The 21,451-nt window shown below is 39.2% G+C and overlaps 1 protein-coding gene across 1 annotated transcript; it reads left to right on the top strand.

Annotated features, from left to right (window-relative positions):
- The first annotated feature begins 1,214 nt into the window (after positions 1-1,214).
- On the top strand, positions 1,215-21,191 carry vars1 (valyl-tRNA synthetase 1). Its single transcript, XM_026940049.3, has 31 exons — positions 1,215-1,332; positions 2,261-2,606; positions 2,812-2,955; positions 3,710-3,908; positions 4,222-4,340; positions 4,641-4,716; positions 4,903-5,003; positions 5,095-5,222; positions 6,614-6,778; positions 8,341-8,422; positions 9,911-10,030; positions 10,213-10,321; positions 10,444-10,532; positions 10,947-11,037; positions 11,247-11,371; positions 11,989-12,092; positions 13,609-13,767; positions 13,962-14,052; positions 14,472-14,577; positions 14,844-14,914; positions 15,009-15,134; positions 15,236-15,340; positions 15,945-16,013; positions 16,327-16,405; positions 16,493-16,620; positions 16,783-16,938; positions 17,076-17,294; positions 17,643-17,754; positions 19,580-19,758; positions 20,721-20,870; positions 20,984-21,191. Exons 2-31 carry the CDS (start codon positions 2,262-2,264, stop codon positions 21,050-21,052), a joined length of 3,816 nt encoding a protein of 1,271 aa, XP_026795850.3. The 5' UTR covers positions 1,215-1,332; position 2,261; the 3' UTR covers positions 21,053-21,191.
- The last annotated feature ends 260 nt before the right edge of the window (positions 21,192-21,451 follow it).

Here is a 21,451-nt window from a genome sequence, read left to right as displayed (position 1 = left end):
GACAAAGGAAGAACGTATTGAAATCAGTCTCATGGCTGAATCAGGAAGCTGTCACAAGGTTGCGATAGACATGCAATTACGTGCATAACACCAGATGTGTTAACACATGTTCATTATGAGTGGGAGAGAGAAGACTCTGTGTGTTTACAAAGAAATGGCAATCATGTAGAGGATGTTTTGTCAATAAAGTTACATTTTGCTAAAAAGTGTTAATTTCCCCTATTTATGGAGACTTTTGGGACACACTGTACGTATTTAATAAACTTCAAAACTTTCACAAGCTTTAAACACACTCCAGTCAAGTTATTTATTTTTGTAAAATGTTCAAGAAAATAATGTTTTCCTTTTTTAAGGTTAGAGTGAAAAGTTTTAGGTTTTAGGGGGGGTGCGGCACGGTGTCTTAGTGGTTAGCATGCTTGCCTCACACCTCCAGGGTTGGGGGTTCAAATGCCACCTCTGCCCCATGTGCACAGAGTTTGCATGTTCTCCCTGTGTTTCGGGGGCTTCCACTGAGCACTCCAGTTTCCTCCCCTAGTCCCAAGAGTGCAAAGAATGCATTGTAGGCTGATTGGCATTTCCAAATTGTCTGTGGTGTGTGAATGGGTGTGCAATTGTGCTGTCCAGTGTGTCCCCCACCTTGTGCCCCAAGTTCCCTGGGATAGGTTCCAGCAGGGGTGGACTTAGCACTAGACAAAAGTAGGCAACTGCCTTGGGCCCCCAGAAGCCAAGGGCCCCCTAAAAATGCAAATGAGATATATTTTGAAATTGTTAATGCTAAATAACATATGCTGAAAATTTAACTATCAATGTTAAAGCACTGAAATGAGGGCCCCCAAATCACTAAATCTAGGCTCCAGGCTCCCCCGTGACCCTGTGTACGATAAACGGTACAGAAAATGGATGGATGGATGGATTTGCAGGTTTGTGGGTAATTAAAATCATGTCACACAATATATAGCCTAGGAATCAAATAACAAATAAAAAGTATAACCCCAGGCAAATGTGCTGCCTATTAGACTGAAAAGTCATAATTCAAACCCTTGCAGGGCATTATCATCAGTGCCATTATTAGTACAGAAAACTGGTGTAGTGGGCGAGAAAATGTCTGAATCTTCCTTTAGCTTGCTTAACCTATGTAGCTTAACTTAAACAAGACTCGATTTGGGACACAGCCAGTGTCCTTACACGCCGGTTATATTTGTTGCATCAGTCGATTCTGTTTTACGCCAGTTCTTACGTCTGTTGAGCACTGCTTTACGGCAGCGTTGTAGCTCTTGTGCGGCACCTCTGCATGCTGGATTAAGCTGACGTTTCTCACTACTGCGTTTAAAGGTGAGTTAAATATTACAGTACCATTTATTAGAAGCATGGAGGTACAAGCGTACAAATGATTTACACATAATGAGCTGCATAAATAGTCTTTTACGAGCTTTATGACAACAGTTTTACCGGCTTTAGTTTTACCGGCTCCCATACTACTAGCAAATGAACCCACAATAATGTGTGTAGTGTTGTTCAGTGTGTATTATATAGCTTATATCTCCTCTTATTGTACAGGTATAACGCTGTCTGTTATATTCCCCAAAGAAAATATATGTGTTTTTGGTTAGTTTAGTAGAATTACGGAATGAATTGAGGAACAAGCTATCTAGCTTTCTATCTTCCATCTCTTAGAGCAACCTGGTAGAAGGTGAAAGTAAAAACAACAGCATTTCCTCCTGAGATTAGATCGCATCATTTATTTGCGCTCTCGCTCTCTCTCTCTCTCTCTCTCTCTCTTTCTCTTTATCTGTCTCTCTCTCTCTCTGTCTGTTTCTCTCTCTTTCTCTCTGTCTGTCTCTCTCTCTGTCTCTCTCTCTATCTGTCTCTCTCTGTCTGTCTGTCTGTCTGTCTGTCTGTTTCTCTCTCTCTCTCTCTCTCTCTCTCTCTCTCTCTCTCTCTGTCTTTTTCTCTCTCTCTCTGTCTGTTTCTCTCTCTCTCTCTCTCTCTCTCTGTCTTTTTCTCTCTCTCTCTGTCTGTTTCTCTCTCTCTCTCTCTCTCTCTCTCTCTGTCTATCTCTGTCTGTCTATCTCTCTGTCTGTCTCTCTCTCTGTCTGTCTGTTTGTCTGTTTCTCTCTCTCTCTCTCTCTCTGTCTCTCTCTCTCTGTCTGTCTATCTGAATGTTTCTCTCTCTTTCTCTCTGTCTGTCTCTCTCTCTGTCTGTCTGTTTGTCTGTTTCTCTCTCTCTCTCTCTCTCTCTCTCTCTCTCTCTCTCTATCAGAATGGACTCTCTGCATGTGTCCTCCCACCCTGATGACTTCAGGAGTTTGCTGGTCCTGATTGCTGCTGAATACTCACCCACCCACCCACGTGTGTGTGCTAAGGAGTGTCCCAATAATGTAGTCCACTCTCGCCCTGTGTTGGTTCTGGGAGGAACGGAGGGAACCACACTGTGTGGTGCCAGCGCTGTCAGTTGGTACCTGGCATCCGCAGGCAAGAAGGTGGGCAGCGATGCCAAGCAGCAGAGCCAGGTGTTGCAGTGGCTGAGTTTCTCTGAGAATGAGCTGCTTCCTGTGGCCTGTGCTGTGGCCCTCCCTCTGTTAGGCGTGACGGGCATTGACAAAAAGGTGTGTGTGTGTGTGTGTGTGTGTGTGTGTGTGTGTGTGTGTACACGTGCATATTCATATTGATGTGATCCAGATTCCTATTAAGACGTTTGAGTTTCAAAAGTTGACTTTTATTTTGTTTGCCTACTAATTACCTTGGAGAGATATGAGTGATTTTCATGTCCTGTATGTATTATGATTTTGATTTCATTTTTTTTTTTTACAGCTTCAGCAGAGTTCCCATGGAGAGCTACTGCGTGCTCTGAAGATTCTCGATCAGGCTTTAGAGCCACGGACGTTCCTGGTAGGAGAGAGTGTGTCTCTGGCTGACATGGCTGTTGCGATGGCAGTGCTGCTGCCTTTCAAATATGTAAGTCTTCTGTCTTTGTGTGAAGACAGTTGTTAAACTGTGTGTGTGTGTGTGCGTGTGTGCGTGTTTGTCAGTGTACTCGATTTTGCATGGGATCTTATCCTTGCTTTTTATGTGATGTGTAATCTTTGCCATTTTGAGCACCGAATATGGGACTAACTGCATCAATGTTATCGCACGTAATCTTTATTAAGATGATTAATTTTCATTTACACATATCATCAAGTGCTGTAATGCACTTCAGTCCAAACAGTACATCTTCAACACGCAACAGTACAGTACAGTAGACCCTGTCATACTGCCTCATGTCTATGTTAGCTAGCTACATTAGCAAAAGATAGTTAGTTAGCTGATATCAGAATTACCCTACATATATTGAGAGGTTTTTTTTCCTCCTCCTGGTATTTGCTTTTAAATGCTTTGAGAATAGGGAAAGGGGTTTATGAGATTTATATCAGGAAAATACAAATTTTGTACGTTTTCTGCCAGTTTGAGTGGAATCAGCAGTTCAGGGGAGAGTACACAAGGATCACAGTCTATTTGATTGGCTTTGTCGCTGTACTGTTTAATCTCTTCTGAAGTGAGATGAGTAATTTTAGCCATCTTTCACCTCTAGTCCACAATGTGCAGTGAAGTCACAGAAAAGTCACGTGACTAAAACACTAGGATAGATCTCTTTCAGGGATGCTGTCTGAAGACACGGTTGTCTGTGCAGAGAATGGAGAATACATGATTTTTGTTTGTCTCTCAACAGGTACTGGAGCCTTCAACCAGGAAGTCACTGGTGAACGTGAGCAGATGGTTTGATACTTGTGTGAACCAGCCTCGGTTTCTGAAGGTGTTGGGTAAAATCTCGCTCTGTGAGAAAATGGTGCCTGTGACGCCCAAACCTAATGCTGCTTCCACTGAAGCTGCTGCTAACAACAATACTTCCAATGGCACAGCTGCCAGCGGTGAGGATGTGTGTGTGGGTCAGCTTGGTGAAGAGATAGTTGCTAAGCTTCTAACTGTTGGCCAGAGTGTTTGCGTGAGATCTCTCCTACTTCAGTCACGTGTACTTATATTGTCAATGGGAGCTTCCCAGTACTGTAATGGATGTCTCCTTCACGCTACAACCTTCAGACCATGTTGTGACGTGAGGACCAGAAACAAATTATAAAAAGCACAATTATAGAAATGAGAAACACCCACTGTCCCTGAAATTCTCTCTCTTTTATGCATCTATGCATCTGCTTCTTTATGCATCTGCTTCTTGGTTTCTCTCAGGTCCACCCAAAACGGAAGCCCAGCTGAAGAAAGAGGCCAAAAAGCGTGAAAAGATGGAGAAATTCCAGCAGAAGAAGGAGATGGAGGAGAAGAAGAAGCAGATGCAGTCTCAGTCTGAGGTGAGAGCGATGGCCACTGGCTCTCACAGCCTCACAAGAATGAGCTGGATCCGAATATTCCGTTTTCTCTTCAGGTTGTATCTGGAATCGTGTTGTCACGTAAATCTCCAGTGGGTCATTACAGATTAGTTTAAAAGTTAGGATTTTTAAAACAAATGGTGTTTGGACTAGAATTTCATCAAACAGTCAATGAAAAGTAATTGCTAAAGTGAATGAGGATCTTAAGTCTGATGTACAATAAGCCATCTTCTCATATGAGACACACAGAATACAATGCGAACGTGTTTTTGTCATGTGTAGAAAAAAACCAAACCAGAAAAGAAGGAACTGGGTGTGATCACGTACAACGTCCCCACTCCAGCCGGGGAGAAAAAAGGTGTGTTTAATTGAATAATTTTTGAGAGATGTGTTGATGAAGATTCCAGATCTTTATAGTGTGATGTATTTGCAATCTCCATCCATTTAATCTGTATATGCATTCATTTTCGCTTTTTTTTTTTTTTTCTGCTCATTTTTTCTGATCTACAAAACCACACACACACACACACACACACACACACAGACGTCCTGAGCCCTCTGCCAGACTCGTACAGTCCTCAGTACGTGGAGGCAGCCTGGTACTCGTGGTGGGAGAAACAGGGTTTCTTCAAGCCTGAATATGGGGTAGGAAAATACTATTTCTTTATTAGGAGGTAAATATAGATTTTTACCTCACAAGCTCACTCAATTATGTGTCTGCTTCTTTATTTACTAGCGGAAGAGCATCAGTGAGGTGAACCCTCGTGGTATTTTTATGATGTGCATCCCTCCTCCTAATGTGACCGGTTCTCTTCATTTGGGCCACGCTTTAACCAATGCCATTCAGGACTGCCTGACCAGATGGTAAACAATCACTTTATTCCTAGGAGGCGCTCATATGCTGACAGGTTGTTAGTAGGCTTGTGTGATACTGATTTTTTTCCTGATTGCAATTTACCATTAATAAAAAAATCTCAATTGAATTTTCCAGTAAAGATAAAAAAAAAAATGACGCACAAAGAATAAAACCTAAAGCGGTGGAGTGATAATGTTGAGTGTCATTAAGTGTACGTGTATATGACTCGGACAGGTGACTCTGAAGTGTTGCTGTCTTTGGATTGAGTGGTTGACCATTTTAATGGAGTTTGAATCCAAAATCCAATCCAGATTGGAGCAGGGCAAGTTTTCTTTTGCACACGGTCTACCATTTTCTTCCTGCGTAGTATGTTTTGGTTTTCAGCATTCAGGACTACTACCACTACGTGTCTAAAAATCCACACCTCTAAATTTTATGTGCAGCAAGATTAACCATGGTTTGGCAAATAGCTGCTATCGTAACCCCATACAGTTATATAATTTAAAATTAACAAGAAACAAGTAGAACTCAATTCCAGCGGTGATGACGCCAACACGTCCAGTCCTTCTCCTTAATAATTTATATTCCTCAAATACCCTTAAATTATATTTCAAGCAGGAAGGAAGCTATTGAAAGAAAAACTATTTCAGACATGTGACCTTGCTGTGACCTTGACCCTGTTTGGATCAGTTTCAAAGTACTGCATGGCGTGAAGAGGTGTAAGACATTAAATCGAGTAAAATCTCATGCATTTTTACCAATTAAAAAAAAAAAAGAGTAAATTCAAGAGTTAAATGGCAAACTTGCACAACCATTAATATAATGTAATTAGAGTTAACATGACTGGACATCATGGCAGTATAATATCATGTAGGAATGATTAAATTGTTATATCACACAAGATTACTTAATAGTGGTTAGATCTGTCAGTGCTGGCAGATAAGTTACTTGCTTCACACACAAACACACACTAGAGAGCAGCACAGGAATATAAACAGCAGTGCCTATAATGTGGTGTTAGAGTTATCCATGGGTTTTGTGATAGACTTCTCACAGGAATGCAAAAATGTAGATTAACACCACAGTAAGAGTGCTGATAGGACTTAGAAGAATTAATAAGTATAGCTTCACACACAGACAGAGGATGGTGTTAGGGATGTCAGAATTAATCACACATAGACAGAGGATGGTGTTAGGGATGTCAGAGACAGAATTGTGTCCCCATGATCCTCTATGTGGCTTATGTATACAGTGAGACACAATAGCATGTATATGGTGCAACATGCTGTGATGAGTAGTGCACAGTACAGTGTGTTTGTGTCTTTGTGTTACTGATTTGTATCAATAACACAAAGCAGCTCTGTGACGTATCGGCCTCCTTCTGATGCTGATGATGCAGGCACAGGATGAAAGGAGAGACCACGCTGTGGAACCCGGGCTGTGATCACGCAGGCATTGCGACTCAGGTGGTGGTGGAGAAGAAACTGATGAGGGAGAGAGGGCTGACCAGACACGACCTCGGCCGGGAGAACTTCATCGAAGAGGTCTGGAAGTGGAAAAATGAGTAAGTAGAGCGTGATGTACAAGGAGAGGACACAGAAAACCGATACATCAGTACAGGGCCAGCCATGGTGGAGCAGCTTTGTTAATATTACACAATAAAGGTGTTGAGTGAGCTGTGCTTGTGTTTCAGTAATGACTAAATCGGAATTCACATCTGTCTCCATGACTACATATTAGGTCAGGTGGTTGACACTGTACAACTTCACCATACTGTAGCTGACACCAACTGCAGTGTTGGTCGTTTTTATCCGTTGGGGGAAAATGTGGTTCTTTTGAATTCACTCACCAGACTGGAGTGTGTCAAGTTCAAAACATCAAAAACTCAACCTCAGTAATGATCATTATTATGATTATTATGCTTTAATATTGCTCGTTTATTTTATATAGCACCTGGTAATCTGTAGCGTAGTCTCTGTGTGCTGAAGCTGTGCTTCTCATAGTGAGGCCTAAGGAAGTATAAATGGAGGGGGTCCTCAAGACAGACCAGATTATGTTTCTCATATCTCAACTTATGCAAGATTATGTGAGTTGTCTGCCATACAAGTCTCTGTGGCAGGCATTAATAGAAAATATTCACGTTACAGTCAGAGCTAGTGTGTAAGCCATGCTCTTATACAAAAATAATGCTCACCTTCTGGCCGATCTAAGGTGTTGCTTAATTAATAACAGTGGCTCTGACAGGCTGTAATTGCACGCTTATGCAACCAAGTTATTGTAACTTTTTTATTTTTCCTATTTTTCCTTAAAATGTATGTGATTGTTTTTCACTTAAATTTTATATGTTGTAATTTCACACTGAGGGTGAAAAAAGTTCTGACATCATTTATCTTGGTTTCTTTCTTTTCTTTTTTTTTTTTTTTTACGTCACAAAAACCTGCCACTTCAACAGGGGTGTGTAGACTTTTTAGATCCTTTGTATTAACTTAAAAAGAGAAGAACAATAAGGATAGTGAGAAATTAACTGTTTGTAGCTGTTTTAATACAAGTGATAACAGGAACTAGCTTGTTTCATGTATGTTAAACAACCATAAACAGTTAAAAAGTAATTAAAAATAAAATTAAGGATTGTAATTGTTGGTAAGTTGATGTGGTATAATAGGAATAAAACACTTGTGGATGCATTGTTTTAAGAAAATAATAACTTCAGGGTGCTAACAGTATTACACCAACCTCTCCTGGTGTGTCATTTTCTTCTAACTGCACATCCTGTTGTGTTTTGTACCTTATATAGTTGATAAAATTGACCTTTAAAATGATGCTAGTTCATTTCCTAATGTAAAGCTCAATAACTTCAAAACCAAACATCAATAACATTAAATTAAATCTGTCTGAAATTTAATGAAAATAGGAATGTTTGATGTTAATATGATGTTAACATGATTCTACATTTCATCTCAATAATGTGTATTATTATTATTATTATTATTATTATTATACATAATCATCTATAGTCTTTATTTGTGTACATGATTTAGCCAGTACCCCTCATGCGTTTCTATAGTCTGTCTGTTTTTGTGATTAATGAAACACACGAGAGCGATGTTCTGTCTGTTCTGTCATTAGAAAGGGAGATCGTATCTACCACCAGCTGAAGAAACTTGGCTCTTCCCTGGATTGGGATCGAGCGTGTTTCACTATGGATTCTGTGAGTAAGAAAAAAGAAAAATCACACATGCTCTCAGACACATCATTTAGATAGTTCGGCTTTAATCGGATTCGAACAGCATTGTGGAGTGGGTCTAAAGCTTTGTTTAGACACTCCATTACTTTTATTTATTCGATTTACCCAGATGTCTAATGTCTTTTCAGTTCCACAGCAGACCACATTGATCAGCTGCAAGTAATTTCAGCTAATGTTCCCCTCCCTAGTATGTCTAAGCACTTAAATCTGATCATCTGAGGTAAATCGAATGCTCCAGATAAGTAGTGTAAGAGGAGGTGAAGATGCAGCACTGTTTTTTGTGCTTATTTATGGGGATGCAACAATCCTATTTCCAGTATTGATAAAACCTGTTAGGCAAAGGCGTGATGGCGGCATGCTGTAAGGCTATTTGTGTCCTTTGTTTAGGTGCAGTGTCAGTGAACATTACACACACATTCATAGCATAAATACATAGCCAACCCCAGAGATTTTGGTACTCTTCATGAAAATGTAAAAAGATGAATATAAAAATGAATGAATACATGTTATAATAAATATTTCTAGGAGTGACATTAATTTAGCCACAGGTTTTTGAGAGAAAATATTATTAAGATGTTCTTTTGTAAATGATTTTTGTTAGATGTTTATTTGAACAGTTGTGGACACAGTCATATCTTGAAGGGTGGCATTCATTTGCGAGGTCACTGTATTTCAGTGTACAGGGTTCTCGTGGATCTTAAAAACTTCTTAGAATAATATTTTGAATGTTAAATTTCTTAAATATGTTTTTACTATTAGGTGTAAAATTCTGAGTGTACAGTTTTAACCGTAGGTTAGCAATCATTGTTGGACATACGGTAATGTCTTTGAGAATGTAACTTTTTGTGGTTTCATATTTTACATTTTCTGTTCTATTCTATTACATTTCTACGTTCTTACGAACCTTGCGCTGGGTCACGTAATTTTTGATGCCGTTTTTTTCCCCCCTTTTTGGATAAGAAAATTGGGAAATGCCAATTAAATGAAAAACGATTGCAGGGTCAAAACTACTAGGACTAGTTGACACCAACAAGCAGTTGTTCTGAGGTTAGATGCAGTGTGTGTGTGTGTGTGTGTTTGTGTGTGTGTTTCAAAATAGCGATTAAGGCACTCAGCATGAAAAATGAAACATGAGAAATGCCAGCATTATGTTAGAAGTCAAGCGATATAAATGTAAGGAGGCCGTTAAGCAGTGCTTTATCTTCTAAAGTCACTTTTTTAATGGTTTTCTTGCCAAAAAAACAAACAGAAAAATCACCGTGCATGATATTTATTTATTTATAGAATCATAATTTTTAAAGAGTGCCATTAGTTGTGGAATAGACTGGATGTCACTGTATTGGTTGAGAAAATATGTTAAATATTTGCCAAACTCAGCCTGATAAAGTTCTTACTTGTTTGTTAGCTTGGTATTTTTATTTCCTAACTGTGTATAAATCTGTGTCTGTGCAGAAACTGTCCAATGCTGTTCAGGAGGCTTTTATTCGTATGCATGAGGAGGGGGTGATCTACAGGAGCAAGAGACTGGTCAACTGGTCCTGCACCCTCAACTCTGCCATCTCCGATATAGAGGTGCGTTCACTAACCTCACCTGTACAGCGTCGTGCTTAATAACGATGATATAGGCATTCTTGACAACGCTAGTCCAGTTTGCTCACTGATCAGTTTATTAGTGTTTTCGGTCAAGCTATGATGTTTATGTTGTGCTTTTGCTGCAAATGTGTAAGTGTTGTCATCTTTGTTTGCTGCTTCAGGTGGATAAGAAGGAGCTGACAGGCAGAACTCTGCTTCCTGTGCCAGGCTATAAGGAGAAGGTGGAGTTTGGAGTGCTGGTGTCCTTCTCCTACAAGATTGAGGGATCAGGTAAAATGATGGATATGTGTGTGTGTGTAATATATATATATATATGCACACACCACACAATTTTCATTTCAAATAAAATGCTAATGTTATCAGCTAATATACTTGGTGCTTTCCTTGCATAGATGAGGAGGTGGTTGTAGCGACCACGCGTATTGAGACCATGTTGGGTGATACAGCTGTGGCTGTGCATCCTAACGATCCCAGATATCAGGTATTGACGTCTCCTTTTCTCTCCTTCCGCCTCTATTTTACTTTATTAGGCTTGTTCACGATGGCTGAGTTTACGTGCCAAGATTTTTTGGCAGTCTGGATGAATTTGTGTCAATTATAAGTTCATTGGAAATGTGTTACATGTACACTTAAACTCAGCAGTTAAATCTCCATTCACATGCAATGTCACACGTAACAGATACAAACTTATTATTTCTTCTTCTGTGGCGATTCTGATAATAAACGGATTATCATTTAGCTTATGCTATTCCAATTTTGTTATTTATGTGAAGGCCTTTCATTTCAGTTCAGCAATCAGTTAAATGAATAACATAGTATTAGCCTTCATGCAAATGTAGCCGGCCTGCAGATTTTTCCTGCTCTGAATTCTCATCCTCTTCTCCTCTTTTTATAGCACCTGAAAGGAAAGGTGGCAGTCCACCCGTTCTGTGACCGCAAGCTGCCCATCGTATTCGATGACTTTGTGGACATGAACTTTGGAACAGGTGAACACTGAGAACGTCCTGATTGCACTTCTGATAACTGAGTAGTTGATGATTATCACAGTTCTCCTCAAGATTAAACTTACTTTTAAGAACCTTGTTGTCTGCTTGCCTTCCAGTGCTGATAAAGTACTGAGATGAGTGTGCTAGTGTTAGCTGAGGTGATTTTTTTTTTTTTTTTATTTTGACTGAACTCAATATTATTTTTGTAGGTGCGGTGAAGATCACGCCTGCTCACGATCACAACGATTACGAAGTGGGTGAGAGACACAAACTGCCCTTTATCAACATCATGGATGAGAATGGCTATCTCATCAATGTTCCACCTCCATTCCTGGTACACACACACACACACACTACACACACACAGTACACATGAAGTCTTGACTTTATATTGCCTCATTTTCTGTTCACTACTGATGCCACACTGATCCAGGCCATCTCTTTTGATTTTATCCTCCTGATAAAGTCAGGCTATGTTGTGTGTGTACTTTTAATATTTCTTGATATTTGTGACTAGTAGCACCTATAAACTAAAGGATCTAAGTAATACTTTAAAATGGAAAGCAGTAGAAATATACTTTTCAAGGCCACAGGGTCCCTTTTTTTTAAAATTTATACAGTATTTTTGTGTCTAATATAAATAGTCTTCCATAGAAACTGACATACAGAACCCATTTTACAAGTTTGGATATCTTTCTGATGGTAGGTGTAAGCGTAAATCAGAGATGGGGAGACTGTGACAGGTACTGAGATCAGAATGGCCTGAATATTGTCTTTGTAATACAAGTGTGATTTTTAGGAAAAAAAAAAACATTAGAAAATGTTTGTCTGTGAAGAATGGAGATGAAAACCCGAAAATCATTTGTCGTTCCATTTTTACTAAAAAGTTAAAATTGATTGTTTTCCCCTCGCAGATGGAATTGAAAGGTTAAACCCTGTTGTTTTTGGTAGGGTATGAAGCGTTTCGAGGCGAGGAAAGCTGTGCTCCAGGCTCTGAAGGACAAAGGCCAGTTTAAGGAGATCAAAGATAATCCCATGGTGGTGCCGGTGTGCAGGTCAGTCCACTGATCCCTCAAAACCTTAACACAACAGCTACAGCTATCATACTGTAAGAGGAGAATACTGATTTCTGTGTGGTCCTAAAACAAAGCCACACTCTTCAACCCAGTTTCCTGGGATTATCACAATTGTTTTAAAGCGAGGCCTGGACATTACTTTGAAGGACCACTAGGTGTGCTCAGGCTTCTAATATACAGAGTGTCTGTAAAGTCAGGAACCAACGAGAATAAAACTACATATGCTTAATTTTCTATTTATTATTTACAACATAAGCTCTACGGTTTCATGCTTGCGCTATACGTGTGTTTTCAGCCGCTGTCTCATGTTTTTGAGGATTTTGCTCAGAATATTCAGATCTACATAGTTACTCAACATATTCCCACTGGTTCCTGACTTTTTGGACATTCAGTATTTAAAGAGCTGCATTCTTAAAACTGTATACAGTCTATATTCTAGCTAGGGATTGTTTTGATTGTGAATACACAAACTCAGAGGTGTAAATTCTTCTACAGACGTGCTTCATCTTTTTTGTTTCTTTGAATTATAAAGTAATACTAAGTCAAGGCGACTGGACGTGTGGACTCATCCGAGGGGTTTAATCAGTTCAGCTGAGTGGTGGATTTAAATCTCTGAAATGAAGCTTGTCAAGGTCACGTGATGCACCACTTGATATAGCTTGTCTCAGCTTGATATAGGTCACTTTCACTCCTTCAATCATTCCAAGACATTTAAATGGAGAACTGATGAGGCCCCTGACTGAGTGGACTTCTGATATAATCTTGAGAATATTTTGTATCGACTTACTAATACGAGACAAAGGGGTATAAGACATTAATGTTAGAATTACATCCTGTAGCAGTGCTGAGTAAAACTCAGTATTTCACAGTTAACGTTTATTTAATTATCATTTACATTTAATTATCTAAAGCTCCACATATGGAACAATTAACAGAACAGCATGGACCAACCAGACCAGTACAAATGCAGTTACAGTTTTAATACAAATCAGAAGAAACAAATTAAAACAAATAAAGTCCTCACCTTAAGTAAGAGAAGTGCTATCCAAAGAGCTCTTCAGAAACAGAATATGAAAAAAAAACCCAGAGAAGTTTCTGCGCATACCATTTGAATACCATTTAACAATCAACATAGTTTTACAGCTTAAATCTTTAACGCAGAAAAGAAGGTCACATATACAAGTACAGTACAGTGAAATTCTTCACATATTCATGCTTGTTAGGAAGCTGGGGTAAGAGCGCGATGTAGAGCTGAAATTTGAACTCTTATCAGAACTTTAATTTTGATCACTGAATCACCTCTGATTGGGAAAACATGTAAATGTAAATTATGGTTCTTATATTTAACTGATATCATTTTTAGTGAAAATTTTGAAAAATGTTGGAAAAAATTATAAATAGCCACACTTGCAGTATCACCACAGCCCCTGATATACAGGGTGTAAATCACTGCTCTAACGTGCGTTTGTGTGTGTGCACGTGTGTGCGCGTGCAGCCGCTCTAAGGACATCGTGGAGCCTCTGCTGAAGCCGCAGTGGTATGTTGCCTGCGCAGGGATGGGGAAGCAGGCGGCTGACGCAGTCAGGAATGGAGAGCTGAAGATCATCCCAGAGCACCACCTCAAAACCTGGTTTAACTGGATGGATAATATCAGGTGAGCTCTCATCCTGTGTGAAGAAATAGAAATAGTCTGATGAGGAGTGAGGACGCTTCAGATCTGCTCATTGTGGGGCTAAGGTTTTGCCATAAGTTTCTCACTGCGTTGTCATATTTGTTACATGCCAAGCATCTGAAATGTGTTTGTCAGAAACCTGTTGTTTACACGAGGTGTGTCCTTTACATGTTTAGGGATTGGTGTATCTCTCGTCAGCTGTGGTGGGGTCACAGGATCCCGGCGTATTTCATCACAGTGAATGATCCTTCAGTGAAACCAGGAGAGGTGAGCATGTGCCTACTGCTACTGTAACATAACACAGCATAACAAAACTGACAATTTAGTTGCCTTCAAAATCCCTGATATGAGTTTAGAAATATAGTTTAGAATCTGCTGGCGCAGTCCTGACTATGCATGGTACTGCTTAAGCTCACTGGGTTTACTTGTTACAATTTACATGTTTATAGTAAAGTACAGTATTTTTGATAAGGAGTAGACGGGTACAAATAGACACACAAAGCTTAAGCTATAACCAAGCTGGACTACCCCCCTTTTTTGTTTGTTTTTTTTTTTTTTAAACCTGGGTTTAAAACTAGTAGAAGCATGTGCTACTTAAACACACCATATATATTTCCTAGTACAATATAGATAAATAGAAGGCATACTGAATGCTACTCAGTATTAATTTGTGTGTGTGTTTGAAGGATGTAGATGGTCATTACTGGGTCAGTGGACGGTCAGAGAAAGAAGCCAGAGAGAAAGCAGCGGAGCGCTTCAATGTCACTGCAGACAAAATTTCCCTTCGCCAAGGTAACACCTTGACCATGCACACACTTCATTCTGATTACTGTTATTAGCTTTATTCCTCGCTCCCTCTACCATTAAGATCCTTGTGTAGTGTTGACACCAGTAATGATGAATATTTTTTTATGATAAATCATTTATGTCTGCCTTTCTGTTGCCTAAAATGTGCCAAGATTAAAATGTCTGTGCTAAAAAAATTGATTGAATATAAGAATATAAATAAAAATGCATGGCAAAATGAATGTGTATGCTTGTGTGCTTGTGTGTGTTAGATGAGGATGTTTTGGATACCTGGTTTTCTTCTGGAATCTTTCCCTTTTCCATCTTTGGATGGCCAAATGAAGTAAGCTCACATCAGCTAATTATCCGACCATTTCTGCTCTTAAACCAGTGAGATATGCCATTTTTTGTAATGTGTGTGTGTGTGTGTGTCACAGAACGAGGACCTGAGAGTGTTCTATCCAGGCACTCTGTTGGAGACAGGCCATGACATCTTGTTCTTCTGGGTGGCTCGTATGGTCATGATGGGGCTCAAACTCACAGGCAAACTTCCTTTTAAAGAGGTGTGTGTGTGTGTTTTCTCAAGTCACAAATGTGTGATACTAAACCATGCTAAAAACTGTTATGCAGTCATAATATCTCTGTGTACTGATGTTCTGTTAAGGTGTATCTGCATGCTGTGGTGAGGGATGCCCACGGCAGGAAGATGAGCAAGTCTCTGGGTAACGTCATCGATCCTCTGGATGTCATCACTGGAATCTCACTGGAGGTACAAAAAAAACGGCTGATTATTTACTGAGCTCCTTTATTAGTCAATATTTAAGCATAATACATTTTATGCACATTTTTTTGGAATATGTCCAAAGTACAAATTTCATTTGGGCATGTATTTAATACTGTACATCTATATTTCTATTGGATATGAAAGCAGTCATTAAGGGGTAAAGCTCCATACATCCTTTTAAAAAGCATAGATTTTTAATTTGAAATTTAATTTAAAATACTTCCCCTGGTTTGGTATTTATAGTTTAACTAATTAATTTTATCTAATTAGTTAAAAGTTCCTTGACTTATTCTATTCTGATTTTTCTATTTTATTCATTTTGATCTATTTTTGATTGGATTCTCTATTTTCGTACTTTCTGTCTCCTGTTTTCCACATAATTTCACTTTTATTTTATCCTGTGCATACTATTACTAAATTTTCATTATTTAAATTTTACTTACTTGATTGAGCCACCATGTGTATGACAAGTGCTCTATAAATAAAGTTCCTTCTTCTTCTTCTTCTTCTTCTTATTATTATTATTATTACGTATGCATAATTGCAAGGTCTTCACTGGTTTTTATGAATTGTGTGTATATGTGTGTAGGGTCTCCATGCTCAGCTGAAGGACAGCAATCTGGACCCACTGGAGATTGAGAAGGCTAAACAGGGACAGGTATAATTCTTTTCCTCTAAAACGTCTAACATGTAGTTGGAGACTTAATGAAAATCCAGTCTACAATGTTTTGGGGTAATGAATTCACACTAACATTAACCTCTGATAAATATTTACATCAGCACACTACCTTCCGTATTAGTTGCTTATACTTGTCTCTGAACTGCACTTTTCTGAAAAGTTTCAGTTTTACCTTTTAAAAAGCACCCTTGAAACACAATAGCAGTTGAACCCAGCCTAACAGTATGGCATGAATATTGAAAAGTGACACTTGACTCTTTTAATAAAATTTCACGTTATCCTGTTCTTGTAGAAATCTGATTACCCCAGCGGAATTCCAGAGTGTGGAACCGATGCTCTTAGGTTTGCCTTGTGTGCCTACACCAGCCAAGGTAACAAGCACCTATTATAAAACACTCACCTGTCAATCAAACCCCCAATCAAATAGTGAGCTCTGAATAAATCTTTCTCTGCCTCAGGAAGGGACATTAACCTGGATGTGAACAGGATCCTGGGCTATAGGCATTTCTGCAACAAGCTATGGAACGCTGTGAAGTTTGCCATGAGGGCGCTGGGTGAGGGCTTCGTGCCGTCGGAGAAAGCTCAGGTGAGAAGAGAGTAACAGTTAAATAAAAAAGGATTTCATTTTTAAAAAAATGATTCGGTGGGCTACAGTTATGAATTTATAGTGTTGAAGCTTTGTGTAAATAAAAAATTTCCTCCTGTTGATGCTATCTCTGTCCTGTGTGTGTTGAACTGTGTGATGCAGCTGTGCAGCAGTGAGAGTGTGTCTGACAGGTGGATCTTGTCCCGCCTCAGTGCTGCTGTGGCCCTCTGTGGAAACGGATTCCAGGATTACGATTTCCCAGCAATCACCACCGCCATCTACAACTTCTGGCTCTATGAACTCTGTGATGTTTATCTGGTAATATACCTGCTCCTTCTGTCAGTTGCCTTTCACTTTTCGTTCCTTTCTTCATCTTTTTTTTTTTTTTATTTTTTTTTTATGCAATCTTGCCTGTCTTCTCACCTGGTATGAATGAACTGTATGTTTGTTTGTAGGAAAGTGTGAAGCCTGTGTTGAGCAGAACAGACGCAGAAGGCGAGAAGCAAGCAGACATTTGCAGGCAGACTCTCTACACCTGTCTGGATGTGGGGCTCCGCCTCCTGTCTCCCATCATGCCTTTCGTCACCGAGGAGCTCTTCCAACGGTTGCCACGGAGGCGACCCCAGGACAGCCCCCCTAGCATCTCCGTCACCCCCTACCCAGATAGCTCAGAGGTGAGTCTGTGGTCAAACTTCAGACATGCCACAAAACTCAAAGATGTGTGCATGCATAAAAACCAATGACAAAAGCAAAACAATTTGACAGTCAAACTGGGACATTTTACAGAGTGAAAGATGCTGAGTAGCAAAAAGATGTTGTACATTTGGTAAGGCAGTATCACGGGATTTCACACTGAACGTGCGTCATAGAATTTCCAACAGTGGTGTAGGATTACTTGAAGTAGTATCATAGGATTTTGCACAGATTCAATGTCGTAGGTGAAAAGAGGAAGAATGTGGTTTGTGGACATGCTGAGGGATTTCCAGCTGTTTCCCTCACTGTCTCTACGTTTTGATCTACAGTTTTGCTGGCACAGCGAGGAGCTCGACCACCAGATGGAGTTTGTGATGACTGTGGTCAGAACCATTCGATCACTCCGGGCCGACTACAACCTGACCAAGACCCGTGCAGACTGTAAGAGCACTGCACCAGACACCATATATGTCCTAGGTTTCTCCTCGCATGAGCCTGAATGCAAAACTGTGATATGTGATGAGCTTCTTTAATATTATGATGTGAGATGCATTAAATTAAGAGGAAAGCGTACAGTTTGTCTATGTAAAATACACACCTTGAAAATGGCTGCTATTTTTTTTTCAGGTTTACTCAGTAATAGATAACAATAATGGCAGTATTTTAAAGCATACAACAAAACTACTGTGTAAAAAAAAAAAAAAAAACAAAGAAATAATATAATTATCAAAAACATAATGTAATACAACTACAGGTTCAACTGAGACCATTTTATATTATAACAAAACCACTTAAAAAAAACAACAACTTTATTTTAATGATGAATGTCACATACGTAACCTCTGTTATTAATGCAAATATTAGGCCTACATTTTAATATTCATCATCTTCAATTTGTTTTTATACAGATTTATTTATTTTTTTTAAATTAAGCCCCTCCTACATTCACTTCAGTTCAGTTTTGCTTGTATAGAGCTTTTAACAATGGACATTTTCACAAAGCAGCTTTACAGAAATATACATAAAAATTCCGGGTGTAAATTTTCCATTTATAATTTTATCCCTAATGATCAAGCCAGAGGTGACAGTGGCAAGGGAAAACTCCCTGAGACGACACTGAGGAAGAAACCTTAAGAAGAACAAGACTCAAAAGGGAACCCATCCTCACATCCTAATCTGACACCGGATAGTGCGATTATAAATAATTTCCCTTCTGTAACTGTATACTATATAGTCAAAAAGTGTAATTGTGTAAACACATTATTAACTTATGAGTATGTGCATTCATTATAGTTTTAACTTGAAGTCTGTTGTGTTGAAGTTATCAACTGTTATTCGATTAGAGACTTGAGTGCAAAACTGTTCTTAGCAATTGCAGTCTTAAGGCTTTCTAAGGAGGAACATCCACAGCCATCTTCATGGTTTATATGTGGTACAATCCACAGTAATCTCATGGTGATCTTTAGCCTGTCCATGGCCATCCAAAGCAGTTAGACCAAATCCCTGATGACCTCAAATTTACTACATATGCTCACAACATTTTTGTAAGGAACATAATGACCCTATATTAAGCCACAGAAAAAGCACCTTTTTTTCCTTACAGCTTTATTCTAGTCAAAGAGTCCAAAGTATTGCCGCATCAGCATTTCATTTGAGCTGTATACTCCCTAGTGTGCAGCGTGACTTCCTATTCCAACCCCCTGCTTTTTCAACACAGCATTGGGGAGGGCATATTGGTGTGTGAGAAATTTCCCTGTGTGATGTGCTTGGTGTCATTTTCTGTAATTCAGATGTAATTCAAAATAACTTTCACTTCTACCTCCTGAAAGTCTCTTTTTTTGCTGTTTACTTGTCCTTTAAGCTTTGTGAGCTTTGCCTTTTATGGAGTTTTGTGGGTGTCGACAAATGCAAATCAGCTGTACCCTGCGCGTGTCTGGTAATTTAGAGGTGATAGGTATTCATAAACCTAAACATGCGAGTATGAAGAAAATTTGTTTTTGAAACTTTCTGTAAATCCGGTGGAAATTTTTTGTTTGGTTTGGCTTGTGCAAACATTTATGCACAACTTTACTAAAATATTTATAAATGTGGCCCAACGCTGAAAAAAAATAATATAAATAAACATGCAACATACTGACTTATTAAACTGAACTTAAAATAGCATTTCCATTAGGACCCTGTTGATTATAAGGTTTATGGGAAGTTCAACATTGTGATTTAAGTGAATTTAAGTGAACACATTTTCCTCTCATTCATCCTCTCTCAGGTTATCTGCAGTGTATAGACTCTGCTACAGCATCTCTGGTGGATAAATACAGTCTGCAGATCCAGACTCTCTCCTACTCTCAGGCTATCCACCCGGTCACCGGGAGCGAAAGCGCAATCCCAGAAGGCTGTGCGGTGGCCATCGCTTCAGACAAATGCACTGTCCATCTCCTGCTGAAGGTGAGAGTCATCATCATTCGCAATGTGACAAGCTAATGCTTATATCAGAGCATCAGTCTAGCAGTGGTCACCTGTCAGTGATGATCTTATGCATCACAATAATGTGAAGAGGATTCACATTATAATGATAATAATAATAATAATAATAATATTATTATTAAGATTTCTTTTTATGTGTATAGCACTCCTCCACTACAAGGTCTCTCTAACAATGAAAAGAAAAAGAAAATGGGTGTAAAATACATAGGAGGCAGTGTAGTGATGGAATTCATAGGAGCTCGTCACATCTTATTCACCACCAACAGACCAGGAGATATGCTGACAATGTGAGATGGAGGGGCGAGACCACGAAATGCTTTAAATGTCAGTGTAGCAGTTTTAATTAACTCGTAAAGAGACTAGAAACCTGTGTAATTTGTGCAGAATAGCTGCTGCACAAGAATCTTTAAAGGCGAAAAGGTGTCTTGAATGCTAAAAGGTGAAAAAAGGTGAAATAAAAAACTCTTTTTCTTTTTTTTTTTTTTTTTTTAAATAAAAAGCAACCTAATATATACATCATAGGACAGTTTCTGGTCTCACAATCCCAAAATGGCTCAGTGAACATCAGGAAAAGATAAAGCTCCATCGGTGTTAGTCTAAATTTTGGAATTGTGTGGAATTTAGAGATTACGTATTTATCATTATTCCGTGAATCAGTAATTCTAAATGCTGTTAGTGATGAGTGACGGAGTAATCTAAGACCAAATCCTCACACAGGGGAAGAATATATGTTGTAATAAAGAGGGCAAGAAGGTCATCTTCCCTTCTGTCTCATAAAATGTCTTCTCCCCTGCTTTAAATAAAAAGTGGAAGTGTGTTGATGTGACACCTGTATTAGATCTCCAGTGTGCTGTGTGTATATTGATGGGTTGTCATTTATTCTGATGGCTTGAGCTGTCGTGTTATTTTGTCCTCTGCACCAGGGCTTGATTGATGTAGAAAAGGAGGTGGCCAAACTGACGACAAAGAAGGGCGAGCTGGAGAAGCAGATGGAGAAACTGGAGGAGAAAATGAAGAAGAGTGACTACAGAGAGAAAGTTCCGGCGAAGGTTCAGGAGCAGGATGCTGAGAAGGTGAGGAAGATGGCTTTATAATAAAAATTGTGTGATTTTTTTTTTTTTAGCCATTATAACAGTGATGTTCTGTGGGGCTGGATTACATTATTTTTTTCTCTCTCATTGTGCAGTTGAGACAGAGCCAGACCGAGTTGCAGAAAGTGACAGAAGCTATAGAGAACTTCAGAAGGATGATGTAACGGATATTCCGCTTTTCACCTCTTCCTTTGTTACATTTTTACACGCTGATTGCTTGCACTCTGTAGCTGTGAAGGTGCATCCCTGCTGCTTAACTGGTGTCTTAATGCAGAACCTTAAGTAAATACTACTATTAGCTTATATGCCGTTTGACTGACTTTCCTGAGTGCCTGTTGTGTTCTTTATGAAACGCTTTAATCTCCACAGTGTGGGTCCCTGCAGGTGCCTAAAGGAATTGGCTTTAGGAAATCTCCTCCACAAATTGGCCTCTTTTCTGAACGTTCCTGAACTTAAAAAGGGTTGTGGAACAATTAAACTTGACTTGCATTTAAATGTAGAAAACAGAAGAGGCTGGTGTGTATGAGAAACAGCATCGAGGTTTCATCTGGATCAAGTGGGCT

The sequence above is a fragment of the Pangasianodon hypophthalmus genome, chromosome 1 (assembly GCF_027358585.1).
Source record: "Pangasianodon hypophthalmus isolate fPanHyp1 chromosome 1, fPanHyp1.pri, whole genome shotgun sequence".
In the NCBI taxonomy this organism is placed as follows: Eukaryota; Metazoa; Chordata; class Actinopteri; order Siluriformes; family Pangasiidae; genus Pangasianodon; species Pangasianodon hypophthalmus.
This window is presented reverse-complemented; position numbering and strand designations above follow the sequence as displayed.

Bases quoted from the DNA above. Each gene is read 5' to 3' on its own strand.
- vars1 (XM_026940049.3), top strand. From the start codon at position 2,262: ATGGACTCTCTGCATGTGTCCTCCCACCCTGATGACTTCAGGAGTTTG. The intron at 5,223-6,613 runs GTAAACAATCAC...CTGATGATGCAG, and splicing joins CAGGACTGCCTGACCAGATG to GCACAGGATGAAAGGAGAGA. The intron at 12,093-13,608 runs GTCAGTCCACTG...GTGCGCGTGCAG, and splicing joins ATGGTGGTGCCGGTGTGCAG to CCGCTCTAAGGACATCGTGG.